This window comes from Manacus candei, unplaced genomic scaffold (genome assembly GCF_025592945.1).
Source record: "Manacus candei isolate 608988 ecotype Guabito, Panama unplaced genomic scaffold, ASM2559294v1 h1tg000035l, whole genome shotgun sequence".
NCBI classification, from domain to species: domain Eukaryota; kingdom Metazoa; phylum Chordata; class Aves; order Passeriformes; family Pipridae; genus Manacus; species Manacus candei.
The window spans coordinates 9,115,063-9,135,018 of NW_026138083.1; the positions used below are offsets into that span (position 1 = coordinate 9,115,063).

The 19,956-nt window shown below is 42.6% G+C and overlaps 1 protein-coding gene across 1 annotated transcript in view; it reads left to right on the forward strand.

Moving 5' to 3' along the window:
- The window catches only part of ABHD12 (abhydrolase domain containing 12, lysophospholipase), a 37,688-nt gene extending 17,908 nt beyond the window's left edge, over positions 1-19,780 (forward strand). Inside the window, exons 2-13 of the mRNA XM_051792651.1 lie at positions 1,128-1,252; positions 4,405-4,510; positions 6,674-6,793; positions 9,358-9,388; positions 11,997-12,042; positions 13,280-13,409; positions 14,942-14,979; positions 15,164-15,243; positions 16,059-16,141; positions 16,845-16,923; positions 17,197-17,324; positions 17,803-19,780. Of these exons, the coding sequence (XP_051648611.1) occupies positions 1,128-1,252; positions 4,405-4,510; positions 6,674-6,793; positions 9,358-9,388; positions 11,997-12,042; positions 13,280-13,409; positions 14,942-14,979; positions 15,164-15,243; positions 16,059-16,141; positions 16,845-16,923; positions 17,197-17,324; positions 17,803-17,842 (1,006 nt within the window). The 3' untranslated portion in view covers positions 17,843-19,780. The remainder of the gene's footprint in view (positions 1-1,127; positions 1,253-4,404; positions 4,511-6,673; positions 6,794-9,357; positions 9,389-11,996; positions 12,043-13,279; positions 13,410-14,941; positions 14,980-15,163; positions 15,244-16,058; positions 16,142-16,844; positions 16,924-17,196; positions 17,325-17,802) is intronic.
- The last annotated feature ends 176 nt before the right edge of the window (positions 19,781-19,956 follow it).

Genomic DNA, 19,956 nt, shown 5'->3' on the forward strand with positions numbered 1-19,956 from the left:
GCACTAGTGTGGAGCAAATTCAGCTGCCAGCAGTTCCTGATACTGAGAACTGGTTGCCCACTGCATGGAACATCATTCTTGCTCAAGACTGTCTGCTGAAAAGCAAAAGAAATTGTGTTGCCTGAAGGCTTTACATCAATTTTAGTTCTTCATCGCAAGGGTAGTTGAGAGCCTCAATGTTTCTGCATGTGAAGTGCTAGTCCACTAGACCATTACAAGTATACCTTTGTGTATACGTATGTGCATTTATAGACATATGAGTATGTATTTGATAGTTATTCTGAGGCAATAAAGTGTATTCTAAGATATATTGCTTTACTAGCTACTGTGTGATACTTGATTTTTTTGTTTGTTTTTTTTCTTTTTTCGATGTTGGTTTGTGAGGTTTGTTTGTTTGTTTGTTTGTTTGTTTGTTTGTTTTTTCCAGGGGGAAGGATATTTTTGTTTGTTTGGTTGGTTTTGGTAGCTTATTTTTCCCAGCTCAAGAGAAAATAAAGTTTTGGGCAATTGTTCTAAACTTATTCTGGACTCATAGAGAATAATGCTGTGGATTATGAAATTTATTATGTTCTATAACTTAGAAAGGTTTGCTTTTCAGGACTTTGAGAGGTACAAACCCTTTTAGCTAGACAAGGCAGAATGTCTGCTCCAGTCCATAGATGAAATCATGTGTAGTTTTATCAGTCTTACTGCACGTAGTTCCTCAAAATATGTGATAATCGAACTGAACAAAATCTTGCTGATAGTGATTTAAATGGGAAGCACAATCAAGCTACATTTTGGAAACAGTCATGTGATATGCGTTCTAGAGATCCTGAAATCTGTTAAAAGAGCAGGAAAAAAAAAAAAAGCTCTTGTTACAGAGTCCTTTAAAATATAACCAGTACAGAGTTTCTGTTCCCTTTTTCTAAGCTGCATATCGTCAGCTGGTAGTTTGGTTACTTCTGCTTGTCTCAAACAACTGAGGCTACATAAACTATTTAAAATTAGGTTTTGTTTAAAGAGTAAATGACCAGATTTTCAAATACACCAAGCACACAGATAATTGTCAAAATTACTCCATAAAATTCCTACTATATTCAGACCTGTTTTCCTCTCTTTTTTTTTTTTTTTTTTCTTTTATACAGGCGATACGGATTATGGTTTCGATTGCGGAAGTTAATAATCTGGTTGCTGGGAATGTACATAGCCATCCCATTTCTAGTAAAACTTTGCCCTGCTATTCAGGCAAAGCTGGTCTTCCTAAACTTTGGTAAGTGACTCGGTCTACTGAGGTGGGTGAGGGGAGAAGGGGAGAAGTGTCTGTCTTCCATTTGTCTGCCTTCACTTTCACCCTGTATATGTACAACTTGGGAAGGACATGAACTTTCACAAGTTGTAAGATTTCCAGGCTGCGGTTTGGAAAGCATACTCAGTGGCCCTGGTGGTTGCTGTAGCATGTCTTTGTATAAATATAGTGATCAAACTGAAGCCAACTTTCCAGCCAAAAGGGTATCCTTCAGGAAAACTGTGCAATATGTCAGATGCATGTTTCTGAAGGGTTCAACAAAGTTGCATGAATAGATAGCAAGCAAATGAAATGAAATCCAGTGAATTGTTTTCCAGGCAGTGAGTCTTCACCTGGAAGCATTTTAAGAAAATATTCTGATTGAAACAGAAGAGGTCTGTTGATGCAGTCAGATTGCATGTTTTCCTTATGTCTGTTTACCACTAATTTAACCAAATTCAAAGGCTATAGTGGGTCTGGCGAGCTGGCTCAGTTCCCAGGTCACGGAGACAGGCCTAAGCATCTACAGGGTGGACAATGATGGAACATTGCTGTATGAGAGATACTACTTTGCAACCTAAATCTGTCTTTAAACCTGAGTTATGTTGTAACGGAATTTTGAAAAATATCTTCCTTTGACTGTAGTAGCTAGAAGGACTAACTATAGATACATTGTTTTTGTATAATTTGTGTCATTTTGAGTGCATGCTTTGTATAATCTAACACCTTGGGTCATGATTGCTGTGAAGTGTGCACACGTGTGGGCCAGCTCCTGTGCCTTGATGGTCAGAACTGACAGCTAGGTAACCTGAATAATGCAGGTTTCAATGATGATTTTAATTTGCTCTTGCAGGGCTTTGTTAGATCTCCCTGAAGTTCCTGCCTCTATTCGTTCCCAAGTGACTGAAACAATTGTCCTATAACTCTTTCTAGCAGTGCAAGTACTAGTGCAGTGTTGGTCCTGTTCCTTTTATTTGTGACAATAGTCCCATGAAAAACTATTTGCCTTAATACAAAGTTAATGCATTCTAACACATGCATTAGAAATACCTTGACATATTGAGTAATTCTTCTGCATTGGAGAATGATGTTTCTCCTTCAGAGGAGTGGTGTAGGGTTTGGCCTGTCATATTTTAATCTCTTGAGTGTAAATCACTACTCTTCAACCATCTTTTTTCTCCTCCTGTGTAGTTCGGGATTTGCTTCCAAAACAGTATCACAGAGCTTCAGCAAAAAGTGCTTCCATTTGTTGAGGTACTAAAGATGAATTGGTAGCTGTGCTCCCACTGTTACCAACAAACCAATGTCTGGATTTGTTCCACTGCGGAGGAACACACCTTGTCAGGTAGCTAGTGTGTAAGCAGGTAGCTGGTTATGCCCTGGGTGGGGGGAAATGTCAGGAGCCCCCAGCAAGTGGCCATGACCTGGTGTTGACCCTTTGCCTGACAAAGGGCACAGAGACCTATGGTGCCTGCCAGGGGGTGGCTGGTCACCAAGAGACTCTGCAGGAGCCAATGAATGAGAAGACCCCAGACCAAATATCACCACTGGAGCAAGTGTACAGACTGTGAAGGTACAGTATCCTGGGGATTCGTTTTTTGGGTGTCCCTCCCTGGGTACACCAGCTCAAGGTGTTATGGTGTCACCACAGTTAAATTACTTTGAGGAACCAGACATGTGGGACTCTGCTACAAGAAACCCGGGGCTGAAGTGGTGAGGAGGACTCATCTGGCAGTGAGGTGAGAGTTAAACAAGGCACCTGTGGGTTCACTGGAGCTGCCCACTGTGGGCTTTAGTCCCAGTGGTGAAAGTCTGGGGTGGTGGAAGTGTGATTGCCAGAGTGGTCCTGAATGGTCAGACAGGAAAGTTTCCTCAACACTAGGTTATGAGACACATGGGCATGTGGGTAGAGATCTCAAGCTGTCTCCTAGAGGTCTTCAGAAAAATGAGATTTCTACAAGCATAAATACAGACTAGGTCAGATTTAGTGTATCGGTATGATTTATAAATCATGTGATTTTTGTCATTTGATATGTTGTGATTGATGCCAAATACCTCTGCCACTAAAAACATCCTTGATGTGCTAAATCCCCATGGGATGTCTGACTCTGATGATGATCTGTTTGTCTGTGTATAGAATAGATGCCAGTGATAAGTGCCATACATAAAAATTACCTGTCCCTCTATATTTTTCTCTTGCTTTGAGATAGATACTTCCCTGGCCCCTATGACTAACACTGGTATGTTCCTGTTCGTGTCTTCGTCATACAAAATCTAGCAAGAAAGTCATAAGAGACTTCACAAATGGGAAAATCCAGGCAACAGAGAAGTTGAATAGCTTTCCCAGAGCACTGCTAGAAGTGACTTGTGTGCCTGTCCAGACTTCAACTGCAGAACTTGCCATCCTCCTGGAGCATCCACTGCCCTTATGAGAGTGTTGTTGAGTTCTGTGGTGACAGCACAGTCGCCCAACAGGTCTCTGGTGGCATGCATGGTTTGTCTGGGACTCTTCCATATGCTTTTGCATATGAGCAAACAGACTTGCATAGGTATAGATTTGCAGTCTGAGGGTCCAGATTTGTAATCAGCTGTCTTCTGCTTCGGTTTTCATGTTTGTGTAAAGTTTAATGATTTTTTAGACAGTGAAGCGAGATTTGACTGTCACAATTGTCAGTGCTGCATTTTATGTCAAAAACACAAAAGCTTTGGTATGTTCATTGTTATGCCACTAAGTTTCAAGGAGACAGACTTCCTGGTACTGCTGTAGTGTAGCTCAATTTTATGGGAAAAAACTGAATCATAAGTTTGCCAAATCAGCTAACCCATCCCATTGATGCAGACTGGACAGAGATGATTAAATACATACCAGAGGAGGCTTTGTCTGTCTCTCCCACCTTCTCTTAATTTTAGCCTGCTCCTTGGTTTTTTGATGGTTGCTTGTATCTTCTTACCTTACTTTCTTTACTATTTATGTTTTAATCACAGTTGTAGCCAGTGCATCTTTTTACACAAAAAGAATAAGATCTTCCCAGCACCATGGACCAGTTTGTAAAACTCTCCAGTGCCTTGGTTAAGCAGTAAGAAAATAAAGGTAAAAATTAAAATTAAAAGGTTTCATATCCTTTTTATCGTTTCAGTGAGGGTCCCATATTTCATTGACTTGAAAAGACCACAGGATCAAGGTTTAAACCATACCTGTAATTATTACCTGCAGCCAGAGGAGGATGTAACCATTGGAGTGTGGTAAGGAAGCCTGTTCTGTGAAGTATATGCCCTGCATCTTTATCCTTCTTTTTGTTCTCAGTCTTGCCTATCCAGTCTTTTTGCTGTGCATGCTCTCATTTGTGGATGTTTGTATTTTCATCTGCCAAGTGACCAAATTCAGGTTGAAAGGTATGCAAATATCTAGAGCTCATCTGAACTTGGATCAGTAATGCATGAATTATGGTCGGACAACTTGTGCATTCAGAGAAACTTCATAATTTGGAGTCATAAAGGTTACAGGTCTGCATTACTACAGAGATTGTACCTCCATATCAGGCAAGACACAAGGAGTTAGACGTTTTGTCATTCAACTGCTGTTCATATTTTGTTTTGCAAAATAGATGTGAAGGAAGATAGGAAAAGAGGATCAAAGTGTTCAGAGTAGGAGGAAGAATATTCTGTGTATAAAACATATGTAAGATTTGGAGAGTGGGTGAGAGCAGAACACACAGTTTACTCTCTTAACAAAACAAGTGACAGTGTTGGAGTTCACTTGTCATTCCTCTCTCACAAAGATGATTTTCTGGTCCCAGGCAAGGACAATTCATTTTAGCTCCTTGTTACCCAAGATCATGTCAGGTATGGAGGGAAGGCAGTGTTCCTTAATACAGCCAATGATGTTTGATCTGTAAGCTGTAGGATTTGGAGTTTTTAGTTGTGTGTGTACCTTTGATATGTCCTCTAATGAAGCAGAGATTTTCTCTTCACAGGGTGTATGACCTTTTGAATGGGATAGTGATATCCTACTACATCAAGACAGTTCCTTTCCTATAAGTAAATTTTGATGAAAGACATAGTTAAAACTTGAATACTTCAGTCTTTCCAGGGTAGGCTGATAAATAGTGGTTTCATTCTTCACTTGGACAATTAAAATCCCACCTCTTAAGATGTTAAATAAGTTTGTATTGCAGTATTGAGATTAGTATTTTATTTCCCTTACAAGTATACTATGTATCTTTATTGAAACAAAACTTCCGACTTGTGGTGGCAATTCAGAGTTTATGTCTTGATTTTTTGAGAGGTTTTCAGAAAAGTTTTGAACCTTGCTTTTTAATACCAGTGTAGGTCTTGTGTTTGGTGTACTTCTGAAACGAAGTCCTTAGCCTACTTTGTTCATAGGCTTGCAAGAGTCTTGGGGTAGAACAGTTGGAGAATTTGTGAGTCCTACAGTTATTGAGGCTTCTTACCTCCTTGAGAACTCAGTATCCGCTGACTGCATGCATGGAAGTAGATTTTTTACATTGTTTCCCCCCTGTGTTAGTTTGTCTCTGAGCTTTTTATCTGGGAGGATAGTGTGATAGGTGGGAGCTTGTCTGTCTGTCAAGGAGAAAGGCATATGAATACTTAAGTTACTTCTGGTAGCTGTAAGCTAGCCCCCTTCTCAACAACTGAGATGGTTTGGGGCATGTACTTGCTTTTAGTATTTGTATTCTAGAGTAATTATCTAACCTTCTGTTCAGTCTGTCATTCCTCTTTGGTTCCACCAGTGTTGAATTCTTTCTAGCAGGTTGCCCAACTACACTACATTATCTACAGAAGAACAGCTGTGAGTTAAAAATTCCTGGCTCTTCTAGATTGTAGCTTTTTCAGCTAAAATGTTATACCTTCAAGAACCTTGTGTCTGAAAACAAAGCACATGATCTTCTCATCGTACCCTGAACTCTTCCTTTTCCTCAGATTGGCTGTAGAGTCAGATATGCCTCTTACTCACCGAACATTCTTTCCAAACCCAGCTGACTTTGATTATTCTGAACATCTGCTGACCTAGCAGTGAATCTTGTTTATGGTGTATAAGTATGTTAATTGAAGTAATTAAGTGCCATAAAAGCTGAGGAATTGAGATTTCTCCAGAGCAGCAGGAAGTTTGGTAATTGTGCTTTGGGGTTGCCTGTGAAGTTTGATGCCTTACACAGACCTCAGTTTTGAAGGCAGTGGTGATGGAGATGAAAATATAGAAATAAACTATAGCCACTGCCTTTTAAATTTGGCCATTTGTCAGTTAATTATGACAATTTTATGAAAAGCGTGTGTGAGGTGTGTAATCCTGAGTTAATGAGTTGATCAGAAAAACTCAAAATTCAAGTGGCAGACACTTGAATGTTGAGTAGCAGCAGACAATGTAAATTTTCCTTTTGTATACAGGCACACAGTCCCTGCAGCCTTATGGAAGAATGCTCGAGGGAAGGACCAGTTGTGGTTTGAAGAGGCTTTGGGCTCCAGCCATCCTGTAATCCTCTACTTGCACGGCAATGCGGGAACAAGGTGAGGCACAAAACAGTGTCGTGATGTGTTTTCCTGGTTTGCCACACCTTCAGCACATTAAGAAAGATGGAGAAAACCTTCTTAGGGCCTATAGCGATAGGACAAGGGATAGTGGGTTTAAACTAAAAGAGGGTTGATTTTGATTATATATAAGGAACAATGTTTACAATGAGAGTGGTGAAACGCTGGAACAGGTTGCCCAGAAACGTGGAAGATGTCCCATCCCCGGAAGCATTTAAGGTCAGGCTGGATGGGGTTCTGAGCAAACTGATCTAGTTGAAGAAACCCCCTGCTTGTTGTAGGAGGTTTGGGTTACATGGCCTTTAAAGGTCCCTTCCAACCCAAACTATTTTATGATTAAAACCAAAATAAAATCTAAAATCAGTTTGGTGTCTCTCCTTTTAAAAGAAGGTACTTATGGGGAGGGATCGTTTCATAGAACATTTATTGAATATGGATTTATTGCAGTTATCAGAGATATTTGATATTGTAATTTACCTTGTATCCTCTGCTAGAAACCAGGAGGCTGTGACCCTCTCTAAATCAGGTAGTGAGAAGTACTTTTCAGTATAGTAGTTTCTGAATCGAGACATGGGATAGTATTAGTGCTTCTGTATATGTTACTTGCAAACATTAAATAAACATTCCACTTCCTTTTGTGAGTTTATTTTAGTAGTGAACACATTAAGAGGAAGGAAAATCAGAAGGAAAGAGGATGGTCGTGTGCCGATCTTGTTTCATTATTGCATACGTAGAGGACATTTGTCTGGAACAGGAGCATCTCTAAAATTTGTAATTTTGTAGTTGACTGTGTATCAGCTAAGGTAGTAGGATAGTTTTCTATACTTTGTTGTTGGATGCTAGAAACCATAAGTGCAGTGTGAAACTTCTTGGATATTTCTCAGCACAGTGTTCTTACTGCCACATCTCCATGTGTTACAGAGCTTTTGTTCGTTTATTAGAACATGGTCTTTTTCCTTACAAATATGCATTTTACAAAAGAGTATCGACCACCTTCTGAGTTTTGAGTGCCAGTGCATGTTCTTTTGAAGCTGATGTCTGCCCACAGATACTCTGCAAGAGCAGAAACGTTGCAGAAAAACAAGTTCCATGATGTAAAGGAACTCTGTTTTAGCCATGCATTACAAGGTTTAATCAAATTGTAGCATTATTTTTCAAATACTGCTGAAATTGGTTTTTTGCCTTTATTGGGTGTAACAAATTACACTAATGGAAGCTATTCTGCAGCTTAATGGTGGCAGTTTGGGACCAGTATCTCTCTTGTGTGTGTATTGATTAGATTTACTTCTTGGCTCCCCCAAGTGCTACTGAGATAAAGTACTGAGCTATGAATCAGTAACATATTTCACATTTCGCTTTACTCTGTGTACTGGAGAAGCTGGAGGTGCATTGGCGCTGCTATTTCAGATTTAATATCTGTTGCTGTGTGTTTCTATGCTGCACATTCTGTCGCTTTACTGGGCTGCTTTACTGGTGCAGGCTGCATTAACCATAAGTAAAAGGCACTACCTTGGCTTTCTAGTTTGCCTGAGTGATCTGGGGCTGTGGCAAAAATGTTTTGTTTACTTGGTCCCCTTAGAAAAAATTCCTCTGTTACACTTTGAGGAAAGCATGAAAAGTCACCAATGTGTGCATGTCAAAGGTGACTTTTCAAGCAAGTGGATCATCTTCTTCAGGCTTGTATTATTCAAAATTACCTACAAGCAACCATTGCATTTTACCCTGAGTGTTTTTGACTGCCTTAGGTATTTGGCTTTTTGATTTAGAGGCTGCACTGACCAAAACAGTCATAGTGTGAATGTTTTAGAAGTTTCATATAAATGCAAGAGTAAATTTACTCTTATATCAATACTAGACTAAAGTTTGAATGTGGAATAGCCATTTCATTTTGTGCATGTATTTTAAAGTATGTAATGGCACATTCACATTCCTTTCCATTTTATTGTCTAGGTTTCAATTTGTATATATAAAACCCTGAAACTTTAAGCAGATTTTTCTCCTGAACTTATTTACAGTATTCAACTCTGTTTTTCTCTGCTCAGTCTTTTGCACATGTCCCTTCTTTCCCTGTGTTTGGAGCCAGGTGAGAAAATCCAAGGACCAGCTGATTGGGTTAATGTCATGAGGTCTGCTGCCAGCATCACACCTGGGAGAGCAGGGGCTACTGGCTGTGGCAACACTGGTGGCAAGAGCTCAGGGTCTGCAAAGCCAACAGGGACAGGCTCTTTCGGATGTATTACAGTCTTTGGAAAAGGTGGATAGGAGACTGGGTGGAAAAGTTCATCTTTTCCTGCTGTGAGGCGAGGTTTACAGGGAGAAGTTGACTTCAAAATTATGTCCTGCATAGCTCAGCAAAGCCTTGCTGTCTCCTTGAAGCCTGTGACGAAGCAGTTATGGCGTTTCTTGGTTTTGGCATGTTTGTCTTAAATTGCCTGAGGCGAATGGGAAAATATGTTTCTGTAAACTTAAATGCTCACATGTGGTTGTTTGTTTTGTTTTGTTTTCATTTTTTTTCCCTCCTCTTCATGAATCACTCTTGCCAGAGGAGGGGATCACCGTGTGGAGCTTTACAAGGTAAGTGGCTGTGTGTGCTGTCCAAACAGTTGCATTAACACATCAGATGTGCACATAATTGAGAGGACTGCTCATAAAAGCCCACTACCAACAGGCACAGACCTTGGGCTCTCAGTCTCCTTTAAACAGGAAGCCTGTATGGGAAAAGGTAAGCTGTGAGCACACTTCCACATATTCAAAGATACTTGAAAAGTCTTCTATTTGCTGATGTTAACTGCCAGATCCAACTGAGCTAATCAGGTTCTTTGACAGGAATACTTTCACAACATAGTTTATTGGAAAAATCAAAAGTTTTATTTAATTGCAGCCACAATTTGACTGATTAACGTAGTGTACTAATTTAAGATACCATTTAAGAGCATTCAGTCTTGTTTTTCTCCTTCCTCATGGCACAGTGCATTTGTATGAGTGGTGCCATCTCCAGTGCAGAAGGTTTTGTACAAAACCTAATGAATTTCCCAGATGTAGCACTATGGTCTGTTATGCGAGAACAAGAGCCTCAGTTGCTTTGAGTGTTTTGTCTAGTGACTTTTGGGGTAATGTATTTTATTAAACTCTCTTTTGGCTGAAATTCTCAAACACAATTTCTTGGCCTCGTATTTTGTTTCTAAAAGAACCGTAATTCTTTTTGCTGGCTCATTTTGGAGGGGTCTGAGTCTATGTTTTTCCTGGGGATTTAGCTGTCATTTCCTCCTCTTTATAATTTGTGTCAGTGTTGGCACTCATAAAGTTTTATTGCAATGCAATACGAGATCCCCTGCTGCAAAGTCTTTTTTAAATTCAGATTGGTTAGAAAATACTGTTTGGCAACCCCAAGGAGGCAGGTTATATTTCCTTTAAGAAAAAAGGATGAGCTGATTGCAGAAAATTGGTTGAGGAGACTGCCATGTATAGTGATCTATTTGGTCATTTTTCTGGGAGCCAGCCTATGCTGCAATGCATTTTATGCTGGCCAAGACAGGCAGAGGAATTGTTTCTGATTTTGAGGGACAAGAGTAGCAGTGCTTCATAATACTCAGTGTGTTTCTGTATGTACACATATGGAGAACACAGTTTACTGAAACACAAAGTTTCTGTTCCTGAGTGTGGTATTCTTTGCTTCTGAGAACATCCAGACAAGTTGCTTAGTTTGTCTTTTTCAGTCAGTTACTCATACGTGAACACGCACATGGGCTTGCCGGAACCACTCCAGAAACTCCAAATTTGTGCTTTTTTCAGCTGAATGAAACAGGCTGGGATGCTGTCATTTTTGCTGGTGCTTCTAATATTTTTACTACTCCTTTAGAAGTAATGCTCAGCTCACAGGTGTCATTTCATTTGCACAGTGCAATAGTCCCAGTACCACTAGGAGTGTTATTTAGAAAACTGCAACAAACACTAGCCCAGCTGCAATGCTGCAGGTCCAACTCGTTGCGCAGTGAACCCTGAAGGTAGTGAATGTTGCATGCCAAGCAGATGTAGCCTAACAACCAGGTTTGTTTTACTTTTGCTGAGCATTCTATAATTACATGGGAGAGCAGTAACTTCAATGCGAATAGTAACAGTTCTCACGCAGGTAGTGTTACAAACAAAATCAGGGGAATGTTTTTATGTACCACTCCAGAAACTCCAAATTCGTCCTTATTCCAGCAGAATGAAACAGGCTTGGACGCTGTCATTTTTGCTGGTGCTTCTAGTAATGACGAGAGAGAAACATCCAGTGCATGTCCAAAATATATGAAAATTAGCCCTGGATGGATACATCAGGGAAGAGGGAGAAACCATCACCATCATAGTCCTCTCAGCAAGGGAGTTGAGTTGCCAACTTATCTGAACACGCCTCTTCTCTACATTATTTTATTTTCCTCTTTTTTTCCCCTGTGGTAATTAGATCTGAATTTGTAACAGTAATTGTTCAGGCTGTTAAGATTTCAGTTACATTAGAAATAAAATGTTGTTTTTATATTTACATATAAATAGCATAATACTAAGATGCCTTTTTTTAATCACGTATCATACATAGACCACAAGAGCAACAGCATTTTAATCCTTTTGTGACTTTTTGTTGATTTTTTTTTTTATCTGCCACAGAGCTCTTAGGTTCATATCAAGCAATGGTAGCTTGGAATGCTAGCATTGTTTTTTCCAAGGCACTTTTTCCAAGTAAGTTGATCTAACATTGAGTATTTTTACTTGCTTTTAACAGATTTTGTTAGGATTACCTATTCACAATAGAGCAATTGCACGTTTTGGATCTATACATTTAAGTGTTCTGAAATAGGCTTCTATGTGTTATGCTTACATTTATGCCAATTTGAGTAATATAATTGAGGTAGTTGTACTGTTTCACTGGAAGACATGAAAGTCTTTGTAGGGGAAACAGTAGGATATCTGCAGATCTTAAGGGCAAAGCTGTTAAAGGGAGAATCAACATCTTAGGAAGCATGATATGAGGTCCAGGAAACAAATGGAGTAAAACCAGTGGGCTGAGATGATTAGCGTTTGGAAAGCTTTGTGCCTGCTGCACTGAAAAGCTGTAAGTTGACATGTCAATAACGTTGGCCTGACGCAAGAGCATGGCTGGTGTGAAAGTCTGTGATGGGCTTTTGCGTGTTTCTCTGCCCTCCAGGTTCTCAGCTCCCTCGGGTACCATGTGGTGACGTTTGACTACCGAGGTATGTGGACTTCTTTTATTATGAAACACCTTTAGATGTTTCTGTACAATCAACAGAGTTCAGTCTTTTTTTTTTTTAATCTCATGGAAACTGTTCTTTTATAAAACTTGCTGCCAGCTAATTAGATGTGGTTATTAACTCCTTTTTTTCCTCTCTTTGGGTATCCAAAGAATTTCCAGAAATTTCATTCCAGTGCCTTTGTGTAGCACTGCTTTCCAATGTCCAGTTTGGTGCACTCTGGCTCCTGTCTGTCCTCATGCACAGGGCTTGTTGATTAGAGAGCTAAGGAGCAGAGGGTGAGGCACCCTCCAGGTGCACATGTGGAATATAATATGCTTGCCTAGGTGTATTCCATCGGATATGATCTGGTTGACTTTCATGAGGTCACACAGGGAACTGAACTTGCTATTACTGTGAGTGAGATAAGACAGAGTAAATGGTTTGCTAACAATTGATAACATACTCAACAGAAGCCATGACTGTTTCGCAACTCTGCCACCAGCAGTCAGGCATCTGCTGCTCTTTTTCTACCTTCTTAGTGTTTAAGCCGTGGCTGCAGTGTAATGCCACTGGAGATACAGGAAAGAAATTAATCCACTGCATTTTTATCAAAAAGACATCTGGGAGAGGTTTATTTGTAGGAGCTTGCCCTGTTTTTCAGTCCTGCTGGCAGCTGCTTCTGTGGCTGCTTATTAGGTATCAGAAGGGATGTGGGATGCTGGCTGCTTAGCATACAATGTGTAGATGTGCTGCAATAGTGATAGAACCAAAACACTCTGGAGGGTGGAAAATTGCTTGAAGGCACTGACCGAACAGCATAGACAAACTGATGTCGCAACAGCTTTGTGAGACGTGCTTAGGCTTTGGCCCTAGGCATCCAATTCCTGTGCTGTTAGAGACTACTTACAAATTGGTTACATGCATGCAAAAGCAGGGAAGGTTAGTAAGCCAGACTGTTGCAGATGGGTACGTGCAACAACACCATTGTAGCGATGTTTGAGATTCAGTCCTTGGTTTTGTTGTTGACTAAATCCACAAAAACTCCTTGTCAGCCAGCAGTTACCTTGATTAAATGACTACAGATCAGTTAAGGCTTTCAGCCACAAACTGTAGAGGTGCACAGTGAAATGAACAGAAACTGCCTATGCCCCAGGTCCCTTTGCAGTCACAGATGGGCTGCAAGGGAGGAGCTTTGCTGACCAGTTTGTGATTCTTAGCAGGACTATTTGTGTTTCAGGCTGGGGTGATTCAATAGGCAGCCCGTCAGAGAGGGGAATGACCTACGATGCCCTTCATGTCTTTGACTGGATAAAAGCACGAAGTGGAGACAACCCTGTCTATATATGGGGACACTCCCTGGGAACAGGGTAAGTGTCTAATCTCAGTGGAATTGAGCAGTTTCTGAAAAACATTAAACACTGACCTTGGATGAAGGTGCTGTTTGCTGTAATCCCCAGGATGGCTTGGCTTGGCATCTGTGGCATAATTTCTGCAGGGTAGCTTCCCCTTTGTACTCTACAGAGTGAGAAGGGCTACAGTGAATGACTGTGCAGCAATTGATCTTGAACCTTCATTGCCCAGAGGGTCACACTGGAAAAGACACTTGGAATAATAGAATGCAGAAAGAGAGAAAGTGGGACTGCACTGATCTCTTCCTGTGGTGAACCTGTGTCTGCATGTCCTTCAGAGCAGAACATCAGACTTCTCTGATACTCTGAAAGAGTGTCTCAGACCAGCCACATAATGCATGTGACTTGTCCTTACAAAAGGTTTTCCTCCTCTCCTGGTAAACATGCTGTGTGTAATCAGTACTTGTGCAGATGCCTGCGTGACTACACTGCTGGCCACCCATGACATTTATGTGGTCATGCCTCGCACAGGGAAGTTCAAAGTGTCAAGTACCTTTGCCATCATATTTTTAACTTTCCTTTTGTGCTTCCTCCCTTTCCATTGCTCTCTGGAGGTGAGTTGTGTTCAGCCAGCAGCACACGCTCTTACCTCTTTGATTTGCGGGGGAGCAGAAAGCAAACACAAGAGTTACCTTTGAGTTGAGCTCTGCAGATAACTGTGAACCCACAACAACTTGCCTCGCTGTGCAACAAATGCATTGCAGGGACAGGGAGGTAATTCAGGATAGTGTGTCTTCATTGCTGTGACACTAAATATCCTGCTTTGTTTGAGTGAAGGCAAACACTTTTCCTTGGGCTCCTCCTCTAAATTTTTTTGCCCAGTCCAGGATCCCTTTCTGGGTCAGAGCTTGCTTGTGGCATTTCCCAGTGCACTGCAATCAGAGTGTCCTGGGACCATGGTCCTCAGCTGAGTTCCCTGGTGACCACAGCCATTCTGGAGTTTAAGGTTTGTGAAATATGCTGTGCTTGGAGGAGTCAGCAACTTTAGAAATATCTCTGTCCCATTAGGATGATGCATAGGGGAGACCTTGCTGTTTTCTGACCTAGCTATGGAAACTCCTTGCAGTGTAGCCCTGGGCCTCTGCACTCCAGCTGCCTAAAACACAACACCCCTCTGCTTATACCCCTGCGTTCCCCTCTTTCTTGCTCAGCCCTTGTGGTCTGTGAGTAAGAGGCTGTGTCACACAGCCATGGATATGCTGGAAGCCTGAGAGCCACCTGAAAGGAGGTCCATCCAAGTGTGGCTGCATGATGTGCTGCTTCCTTGGACTTGTTTGCTTACTGAAATGCAGGCACCTGATGTCATTTGAGACAGTTGGGTATGGGAGGCTGGTGGGAACCCAAGTCATTGTGGGCTGGCTGACCAGACCTTGGATAGTGTGAAGGGTCAATGTTACGTCAGTTGACTTTTACCTTTGGCACCGACTATCTACAGAGCCTGATGCTTTGCAGAGGGCCTGTGCCAATTAAATGCTCGTTCTTCTTTCCAGGGTCGCAACAAATCTAGTGAGGCGTCTTTGTGAGAGAGGTAAGTGTGGTGCCTGGATGCTTTTCCCACCCAGCACAGGCCTTGCTGGCGTCCCAGATATGTTTGGGGTTGTGACAAAGCTGTTCTTGGTGCATTGTGGTGGCAGCTGCTCTCATAAGGCAGACCCTGACCTTGTTGGCTATCTGCACCCCTACATTTCAGCACATTGCCTTCGGCTTTTCAGAAACACCCCCGGATGCCCTGATACTGGAATCTCCATTCACCAACATACGGGAGGAGGCACGAAGTCACCCCTTTTCTGTGGCAAGTACACAGTGACTCTCGCACTAGTGGCACGTAATTAATTGTATGCTTAGAAATTAACCATCAGAAGTGCTGTAGCTGAGCTAACTGCATGGCTTGTGGGGCGGAGGTGATATCAATAAACATAAGCTACACTTAATACAACTCCTGGGAACACTAGTACAATAAGCAGTACCAGAGCCGTGTATGGAGCCTGCTGAAAGAAAACAGAAACTGGGATCAGAAAGGGCAGGAAATTTAGGGAGGGTTAAGATAGACTCTGCTCTCAGCAGTGAACAGCCCGTTCTTTTTGTGTTGTAGCTTCTCTGTTGCAGGAGGCTATTCTTTGGGTGTGAGCAAAGCAATGACAGAGGTGGGCTTCTCTTGGTCTCTACCCCATCCACGTGGATCCTTTGCACTGATGTGGTTTCCCTGTTGAGTTCACCCTAATGTGGCCACCTCTTCCATCCAGCATGGGAGCAAATTGAGCAGACACCCACTCCAGGTGTGGGATGCAGCCAGGCTGGCTGAGGTGCCCTGGGCTAAAGCTCTTCCAGGAAGACTGTTTCCAGCAGTACTGCATGATTCCTAGAGACCTTGACCATGCAAGCACCTGAAGTGCCTACTCCTGAGCAGGCTGGTAAGATGAGCCTGAAACAGTGGAGGAAAAATAATGCTGGTGGAAACATGGGCCATCTCACTGCAGAGAGCGCAGTCAGCAGGCAGGGGATGTTACCAGCATGGCAATGGCCTGCCCTGTTACTGCCCTGTTACTGCTGTTCATATAACTAACTGTCCTGCTGGGGCCTGCCACTAATGCACATTTTTCCTCTCAGATATACAGATACTTCCCTGGATTTGACTGGTTCTTCCTTGACCCCATCACAACAAGTGGAATTAAATTTGCAAACGATGAGAAGTGAGTTCCTTCTTTGTTGGGGTTTCAGCTGTGGCTGCAGTGAGCTATGGCAAGCATCAAGTAGGATAAACAGCAGACTGCCTTTTTTTTTTTTTTTAATGTGTTGCAGCATTACACTTGCTGAAGTGATTTCAGTTACTCTCACAGCCCTGAGAGCAGCACAACTTTGCACTGTGAAGTTCTTTCTTTTTTAATTGTTCTTAATAAGGACAGATGCAACAGAGAGCACAGAGACCACTCGGGGATATGCAGATTTGGTTCATGTGATTTATGCTTTTCAAGTGCATGTTACACATTAAATAGTAGCATTGGAATCTGAAAGGTTTGGGAAGATTTCTTTGCTGTGCATTTGCATAAGCCACCTTGCCTGTAATCACATTATCTCTTTTCACTGAGTCTTTGATTGAAGAGTCTGAGCATTTGTGAGTTTCCAGTAGTGAAATGAAAGAAGACCTTGGTGGGGATTATGCTTTACAGTGTCTTGAGCCACTTTTCTCTGGTATAAGCAGCAAATAGTTTTTATGAGGATGCCTTTCATTAGTAAATTTTCTACAGATCAAATGAATGGTACCCAGATAAGTGTTTTGAATTGCACTTAACCCACAGGATGTGTTTGTCATTACGGTTTTCTTAAAAATGCACATGTTAGTGTTAGAGAACGATGGGATTGCTCTAAGCCTTTGTGACATTGTCTGTTTTACAGTGTGAAATACATTTCCTGTTCGCTGCTCATCCTTCACGCTGAGGATGATCCAGTGGTACCATTTCATCTGGGAAAAAAGGTACACATGTGGCTCTGCAAACTGATCTGGTGGGAGGAATGGGTATGGATAGAATGACATCCCAACCAGGCAAAAAGTCAGCGATAGAAAGGTGTATGTAGAAACACATAGCCCAAAGGGACTGCAGATTCTGTGCTGTTGGAGGTGGCAAATCAGTAGTGTAATGAAGCTAGAGCTATCAAAGCTGCTCAAGCCAGGGCCCATAACCCAACCCTGAGAGGGATGCAGGTTTGGAGTAACACACAACCCTCACCTGCCTCCCCTTGCATTCAGCTTTACAACATCGCTGCAACATCACGGAGTTTCCGAGACTACAAGGTGCAGTTTGTTCCGTTCCACACAGACCTCGGCTACCGGCACAAGTACATCTACAGGAGTCCAGAGCTACCTCGAATACTGCGGTAACAGCCCTGCTGACCGGGGTCACCCCTGCCTTAGGGGGGGCTGGGGCTTGGGGCTTATGGTGACATGCACCCGTGTGTAAGAGAGATGTGTATTGGGCAGCTAGAGGCCCTTTGGCCTCCAGAGTGGGTGAGATACTTGGGCTGGCTTAGCACAGAGTCAGAGCTCTCCACCTCCTTGCAAGGCAGGTTTTGGGAAGGGGAGCCACAGAAATCTGAGAACACTTCCCTGTGCCATGTCTTTGCTGTAAGCTGGATACTCTGGAGGAGCTCTTTGCAGAGCAGTTGCTTCAGCTTGGCTCTTCTAGTGGGAACCACTGATGGGTGTGAGAGCAAAGCTCAGTGCTGTCCCCTGTGCAGCTCAAGCAGCAAATGCTTGAGCCATAGTATTTGCCAGGGGAATGAGAAGACCTGCAGGGTGTAGCATGCACCAGTATAGGAGAGCTGAGTGTCACTGCTGTGTCATTTTCTTTCCTAGGGAATTCCTGGGAAAATCTGAACATGAGCATCATCAGTGAAGAATGGCTGCTTGTCAGCACAGAGATTTTCCTTTCTTTCTTCCTTTCTCTCTCTCCTTTTCTTCCCTGCTCCCTGTGGGTCAGTCTGCCATTCTTCCATCCCTGGCATTAGAGAAGGTCAGGGATTTCCACTCCGGTCCTGATGTGTACCCTTGGCAACTCCAGCACCTGTGATAGCAGAGGAAGATGTTGGCTTCTTTTTTTGACACGGATAGAGGGGTGATAACAACCCATGAGCCAGTACCAAATCATGAAAAACGTCAGCGCAGCAAAGTCTGGCCATTCCAACGTGGTACCACTGAGGACAGATGTTCCTAGGACACTGTGTCATGACCAAGGATATTTGTTTCACTTTTAAACATTGCTGCTGGTTTTGGATCATGTAGAGATTCATTTGTAGGTGAATGGCTTTTGCCACATCTCCGTACCACAGTTGTCCTGCTTGGGTTTGAGGTGTTCTCTTTCTAGAAAATGTTTTGCCTTTCCTTTTTGGTAAGTGGCTGTAATTACAAATATGTGGAAGATCCAGGTAGTGAGAGGTATTTTTATTTAGCTCTTCAGTCACAATGTGCTGCAAGTGTTGGGGTAATTGAACACATTTGGAAATAAAATGAAAGGCTTTTTTTTTTTTTTGTTCTTCCATTTGAAACATCTATTTAATGGGAAAGGTTAGTGCCCTTTTATCTTTCCTATACCCTTTTCCTTCTGAACATCATTTCTGCTCCCATCTTGCAATGCTCTGTGGACCTCCTCCCCTTCTTCACATGCACTTCCTGTTAGGATTGAAATGACATATGTATATAAATTGCAAACTTGGGTGTTTAAGCCAGAAAGCATGAGATTACTTTTTTGTTTGATCTCCCCTTCCGTGAACAGTGTGTGCCCAGGCTGTGGGAATGGATGTCTTCCATTTTCCCTGTACCCACCCAGGCAGCCATGTGCTTCCTTTTCTGGTGGAAAGGGCAAGGGTGTTCGTTGGGTTTTTTTTTCCATCAACTACTTTTTAACTCCTTAGGTCAAGTTTTCTGGTTCCTGGTAGCAATGCTGTTCCACTGTAGTTAAAAGCAGGCAGTGGTATGTAGTTCTTGATGCAAAAATAAATCTGGGGTGTTGCTCCCCATCTCTCCCTTCCCCTCCCTTCTGTGCACTCCCAGTAGCACATCTCAGCCCCTCTGACAGCCATGGCCGAAGCACATTATCCAGGAGACAGAAGTGGAAGTGAGCCTTTCTCATAGGGAGAGGTTCTGGGGATGTCCTTGCCCTGCTTGAGGCTAGAACAGGGGCTGTTTATGCCACTGAAGAGCTCTGAGATGGGAGAGGGTCATACACTGACTCACTAGGATCTGGCCCTGCCACCCATCAGTCTATACAGACAGTACCAGGTGCTGTAGGTTTAGTCATTAGTGCTCAGAGTGAATTGTGCTGCCTCAAGGGTCTGTTCAGGGGTGTACAGCATAGTATAAACTGCTCAGCATGCATCCCAGTTATACCTGCAGGCTCATACTAGTTGCAAAAGAGACTAGCTTGTTCTTGTACCAAGATTATTCTGCCATTAGCGTGGTTGTCCCAGAGGTTTCTGACCCGTGATACTCATAAGCTAGCTGTGCCACTTAAATACAAGTGCATCAAACATAATTTATTGCACTGACAGAAGAGAAACAATTACCTGGCTCTGAAGAGTAACATACACATTCCAGTTAATGCTGCTGCTGGCAGCTGGCTTGGGGCAAAGTGCAGCCTGAGCTGGGGCCTGGCTGGCTGCCTTCCCCCTGTGGGACAGAGCTGGGAGTCCAGCATGAGAACTGCTGGTGTGGGTGATTCCAACACCGCCATTCCTGTTAGTAGGCCAGTGATATGTTTGGAAATTTAAACTGAAATGTTTATCTAAAAGTGGTGTAGTTTTAATAAAGGCATTGACTGCTGATCACTTCAGCGTTACCAGTTTTATCTGGCAGTTTTTGGGACTTCTTCCCCGGTTGAACAGGTCAGTGTTGTCAGGGGCATGGCAAGGCTGCTCTAGGGTTATGTGTGGGAGGTGAGCTTGCAGCCGGGACTGGGCAAATCTTTGTGGCTGCTGCCAGCTCTGGGGGGAATGGCTCTCCTGGAGCCCAGAG